The 6,186-nt window shown below is 36.8% G+C and overlaps 1 protein-coding gene across 1 annotated transcript in view; it reads right to left on the reverse strand.

Moving 5' to 3' along the window:
- Positions 1-6,186, reverse strand: part of EMC2 (ER membrane protein complex subunit 2) — a 56,892-nt gene that overhangs the window by 24,330 nt on the left and 26,376 nt on the right. Inside the window, exons 4-5 of the mRNA XM_007934878.2 lie at positions 4,797-4,882; positions 2,780-2,837 (exon numbers count right to left, since the gene is read on the reverse strand). Of these exons, the coding sequence (XP_007933069.2) occupies positions 2,780-2,837; positions 4,797-4,882 (144 nt within the window). The remainder of the gene's footprint in view (positions 1-2,779; positions 2,838-4,796; positions 4,883-6,186) is intronic.

Genomic DNA, 6,186 nt, shown 5'->3' on the forward strand with positions numbered 1-6,186 from the left:
TTATAAAGGACTGTATTATTAAGACAGATGGTAAACTATTACGGTGTTTTAGATTAGAAAATTATACAAAAACTTTGCAATCTCTTTGGGTGAAGAGAAGGGAATGTACCAAATGTGACCGATCAACATGGTGGCAATGAGGAAGCAGAAGACAGAGAGAGGTACATGGGAGGTACAGACAACAAAGATAAACCCTTTTGCATAGACAGTACTGCATTGCCAGTGAGGCAAACATGGGTATACGGGTGGATAGATGGGTGGACAGGCTGAACTATTAGGTACGTCTGTGTAGCGGGGAGTGTACCCAAGACCACGTACAGGGTTGGCAGACAATAGTTCTACAAGTGTATTTGTATGTTCTGTAAGAATTCCCAGGTGTATAGTAGAGTAGACAAGGGACAAGGTTGTAGTCACTTCTTGGTCACAGCCAGCTACCCAGAGGGACCGAGTAGTTGAACCTGTGGGCTCGGGACCATAGTTGCAGGGGACATCAAGCTCAACTGGCATAATATACTACACAAACATTGTCCCACCTCCTACTTTGGCGAGTAGCAACTAGGATCTTAAAAGCAAGCAGCCATCTAGATGCAACGATGGGTCTCTCCTCATCCAGAGCAAAGAATGAAGAAAACCAAAGATTCATGGGAAGAATTAGTCCTAGCAACTGATAACACCATGAGATCTGCAGCCTATACGACTATGAGACCAGAACTAGATGGTGCCCACCTACCACTGTCAAGCACTCAGAGGGGGATCTATGTAGGAGATCCTGGATAAAAATAAATAGAGGGGAGAGCAATGTGGAACAAAACTCAAAATCATTTGGAGAAAAAAAACAGGGGGGGAGACCAGGTTTGCTGGTCTGATAGAGCCTCTTGGGACCACTGAGACCATGGCCCCTAGCTGCCCTTCAGGTCTGGAACTGAACCTACACTTCTATGGCTCCTGCCAAACAAAGACAGGCATATGAGCTGAACATTTACCTGAGGTAGATACACTCCTTGGAGAGAACAATCATGGGAGAAAGAAGGGCTGCTTATGCACAGGAGAGAGCTCAGGGGGCAGGAGTGCGTGGAGGGATGGACACGGGGAAGAGGTGACTGTTGGGAGGAAATGGGAGGAGCTGTTGCATTGGAGTAAATTGTACTCAATGTCCTGAGACAAAGTGTATGTGAGCTGTTGTATGGCAAGTGAATTTGCTCTGTAAACTTTCACCCAAATCACAATGAAAAAAAAATAAAAAACACTTTCCAATCTCAACTCTCCCCATTATCAATCTAGAGATTTTTATCAAACTAGTTTCTTATTTTTACTTTTTAACAGCAATTAGGGCTGCAGATCTATTAACACTTGCCCCTGAAATTTCAATATTCTGAGACTCTTCACAAAATAATGAAAACTTACAATTCAAGTATCTATAAAAAACTAAAATAAAATAACTGGGAAGTTTCTCAAAGTCACAATCAACTCAAGAGCAGTGGGCTGTGTTTTGGTTTGGCTTAGAGAAATATTAAAAGCAAGAATTTATCACTTAAGCAATATGCCAACTATTTTGAGACACAAGCATTACTACAGAGCATCAAAACAGGTGAGCAAAAAATAAGATCAGCAATTTCTGACCAATACTATCTATACATTTTGATGCTAAATTATTTCACATGGTAATGGAATTTATTTAAAATGAATCTAGCTCCTGTTGTTCAATTACTAAGCAGTTTTACATCTTAAAATCTAAATTTCAAAAAATTGTCTATTTTTACTGAAATTCTTCCCAAATAAGAGAAAATCTTCACATACCTATATTATATGTTAATGTAACAATTTATTCTTCTAAGAAAGGAAAAATCAAATACAATTTGCATTTTGTTTAAAAATTCTAAAAATGACTATGTTCTTCAAGCAGGCATGTTTGAATGAAAATAATGATACAACTGATTCAAATATCTGACATGTAAAGTTCCTATTTTGCTTTTAATTTAGTTAACAGTAAGTCTCAGGGAGGCTATTATAGCAATATATTAAACTGTAATGTTCTTAACATTAAGGAAAAAATATCACCAAGGTATTTGTAAAACAAAGAATACGTAACAGGCATCTTTAGAACAAATATTCTATCTAATAAGGTGATACAGATACTTGATCAAAATCAGGGTCAATTAAAGATGTTATCTTTAAAACATATATATTCTTATTCAGATATAAGTCAGAAACAAAATACCTTCATTAATTTTATATACTAATTACCAAAATGACTTTTTTCCCTTTTTCATTAAGAAAACTAAAAATAACTACCGAAACTAGACAAGTCAGTATTTTACACACACACACACACACACACACACACAATATGTTGCTATTGTTGTTGTTATGTGCCGTCGAGTCTACCCTGACTCATAGCGACCCCTCCTTGGGTTGCTGAGGCAGTATTACTACGGAAGTAGATTGCCCAACCTTCTTTCTGAGGAGTCTAATCTTCAAATATCATAAAAACATTGAACGTTCCTAGACTTTATTTTCAAGAGCACAGTCTACTGTTTCCAAGGTTCAACTAGCTTCTTTCTTAGAAGATATCTTGTAAGAGTTAAACTATTGGAGTTTGGAGATTTCTAAATCTATGAAAGAAAGAGAGGGGAAAAAAAAATTGTAGCCCATCTTGAGTACTTAAAATACAAAGATAAAACATGTTCCACATGTATTTTTCCACGATTTCCTCAACACCTTTTACTTTCATTTTTTAAATTAAACTTTAAATCACCTTTAACACAATCAGCTAACTTACAGTATTAGTTGGATCTTCTTGTAAAATTCGGTCATAAAGCTGTATAGCATCATCATATCTATTTAAAAAGATAAAAAATATCAAGAATCATAACCTTAAAAACAGAGAGATAAACAGTAAAAGAGAAAAAGACTAAATTGACAGGGTTTAAAATCTCTCACTATATAGAGAATGCATTTACAACTGCAATCCAAGTCTTTCCCTACCTTCGTTTAATAGTAAAAGTTTGCTCCAGTTCAATTTAAAATAAAAACATGTATAAAATTTCTATAGAAAAACCTACTCCTGAAATATACTGATGTAATTTTGCCTAAATAGAGGTAAGAATTAGCAATATAAAAGACATCTTTGAAAGTCTAGTCTAGTTTAGAATTATAGCCTATAAAACAATTGTTGTTTGTTGTTGTTACGTGCCATCGAGTCAGACCCGACTCATAACGACCCCTCCTTGGGTTTCCGAGGCAGTATCACTACGGAAGTAGATTGCCCCATCTTCCTTCCGAGGAGTGGCTGGTGGGTTTGAACCGCCAGCCTTCTGGTTAGCAGTCAAGTGCCTTAGCCACTATGCTACCAGAGCTCCCACTAAGACACTAGGTAAGATTTAAACATGGAGAATGATAGGAGAACTTCTTCCTGTGGGCCTTCTTATTTCTCAAGGAATAAGAAGAATAGCAAAAACCAAGCAGATAATTGTTGTTGTTGTTATGTGCCATCGAGTCAAACCCGACTCACAGCGACCCCTCCTTGGGTTTCCAAGGCAGTATCACTACGGAAGTAGGATTGACCAACCTTCCTTCCGAGGAGTGGCTGGTGGGTTTGAACTGCCAGCCGTCTGGTTAGCAGGCAAGTGTCTTAGCCACTATGCTACCAGAGCTCCCAAGCAGATAATATCAGAACATAAATAGAAAATAAACATACAAATATTTTGTATTACCATGATGGCATCTTAAAAGTTAAGACTGGGTAGCACTACACAATTTGAGTGTCCATGTTTATATTTGTGATTATGATCACACAATAAGTAAGAATACATTAAATTGTAGCACACTACTGAGAAAAATAAAAACGAACTTAGCTCATAAATGTGTCCATGGCACACAAAGGCCAAATGCCATCACTGTACATTTAGTAAACCAGACTTTGCAGTAGGCACAAATAAAGAAAACTAGTTTTGGCATTGAATATGGTAATATAGTAGGTATGTTAGCCTCATAAGAACTTGGAACTGAACATAAACTGAATATAAAATCGTAAAACAAAACAGTAACACAGATCCAGTACAGAAAGGCAAATTAAAGTTCTAGAGCAGGAATTCTCTCATAAGACACAGTAGATGAGGATCATCTGAGCATCTTTTTTTTTGACTATTTAACTTCCATTTGCTTTGAGTCTAATTTAAATGGTTTTTTTTTTTTTTGGTAAATTATGTAAGATTTCCTGAATAGAAATTATCATTAAAAATAATAGCCAATGTATCTCATGTGTCCTATACATACTACATACATCATTATAAAGTCCCAAAACAACCCTGAGAAATTGGCATTATCTTTGTTTTATGTAACTGTGAGGCTGAAAAGGTTTAAAGAAGTAAAATACAGTGAAACCTGCAAGAGATACAACTCAACAGGACTGCCCTGTTTTTCCAGGTCTCCCAAATTTCCCATATTTCAGTTTTCCTTCTCTGACTGGTTTGTCCTTACACAGGTTTCAACTTCTACATGTGTTACCGTAATTTGCCAGATCAATGGCTACTAAAGGCTAGAAGCAGAATTTGAAACCAGTTCTTACTCCATAGAGTGATTCCACTTCACTAGGCTAAAGATGGCAAATGGGTTGCACTGTCACGTCAAATTCAACATAGGCTTTACGTTGATTAGAACTCTGACACTATTCTGAAGCCCAGCAGCAAAAAGACCTTGTACGACTAATGATATTGTCATGGATGTAGGACATCTTAAAAAGGCCAGAGGCTTTGCCAATTTTAGACAGGTTCACACTGTTTACAAGATTCTGTTACCTCTCCATGGCTTCAAATCTCATGCCAGTTAGTCGTTTGACTCTGTGACTGCCAGGAAACTGTCTTCTCAATTCCTGAAGACAAAACTGAAAAAATTATTAGTAAGACTGACTTGAAGAGTATTTATATGTTAAATGAGCTACAGCAATGATCTACAAACTCTTTCGTATATCTTTTTAATTTCATTAGTATTACCCAATGATATTAAATTAATCAGTAACAAATAATGGGGTAAAATTATGTAATTATGAACTTACAGTGAAGGCAGCAATCAGTTCTCAGAAAACGATCATGGTCTCAACAGGGAAAATGAGCAGACCACGAGGTCTACCAATGACTCTTCAAATACCATATTACTCCTTAAAAATTCTTTCATACAGTGTCAGGTCCCTACTTAAATGCCTACAGCTTCCTATTAGCAATTTATTTAATATCTAACTATATTTAACAATCACCTAACTATATTATATATAATTCCACTTGGTATGCTACTTCTTATAAAAAGAATTATTTACTCCAACTGGCTGGTTTCCCCCTAACTACCTCACAAGCTTCCACAATATCCATTGTATTTTTACACTGCACAAATAGAATAACCTTCTAATCAACCTCTGATTAGCTTTAAACTTTTTGTCGAGCTTATGCCCTACTTCTTCCTTTCAGCCTCCTTGAACATGCCATTCTGATTTCTATCTTCTATAGATTTCTAAAGAACTCACTGCTGACACCATAGCATTTATTCTTACATGAAGTTATCATTATTTACTTGCTTTTCTAATTGCTGTTATCTGTGAATGTGTGTTTTCTTCATATCTGCAGTGTAAGCATTCTGTTGGAAAGAATTAGGTTCTTTGGTAGTCATCTCAAGGGTCTAGCACAATCTTATGAGCACTTTAATTTTGCTCTGTAACAATTATACATAAACAAACATCTTGTCAGTCCACATATGCTGATTTTAGATCAGAAGATGCCACAACTCACTGCCATTGAGTCATTCAACTCATAGCAAGTCGAATCACAGAGAGCCCTTCTTGGATTTCCGAGGCGGTATCTCTACAGAAGTAGAATGTCCAGTCTTCCGTCCAAGGAGTGGCTGGTTGATTTGAACCACCAGCCTTGTGGTCAGCAGTCAAATGCCTTAGGCACTATGCTACCAGAGCTTCTGCCCATCAACTCAACTAAATAAACTAACAACTACTATGTTCTCAGCAATATATACATCTTATAGAAGCCTTGGAAACATTAAGAATGTTAAGGATTATACAAATGGTCCATTCTTGTGCCCCAAAGTACATATAACTAAAAAGTTCCTAACTGGTGATGAGGAAGAGCTGGTAGCACAGTGCCTAAGGCACTTGACTGCTAACCAGAAGGCTGGCGGTTCAAACCC

The sequence above is a fragment of the Orycteropus afer genome, unplaced genomic scaffold (assembly GCF_000298275.1).
Source record: "Orycteropus afer afer isolate SDZICR_OR568_19922 unplaced genomic scaffold, OryAfe1.0 scaffold00021, whole genome shotgun sequence".
Lineage (NCBI taxonomy): Eukaryota > Metazoa > Chordata > Mammalia > Tubulidentata > Orycteropodidae > Orycteropus > Orycteropus afer.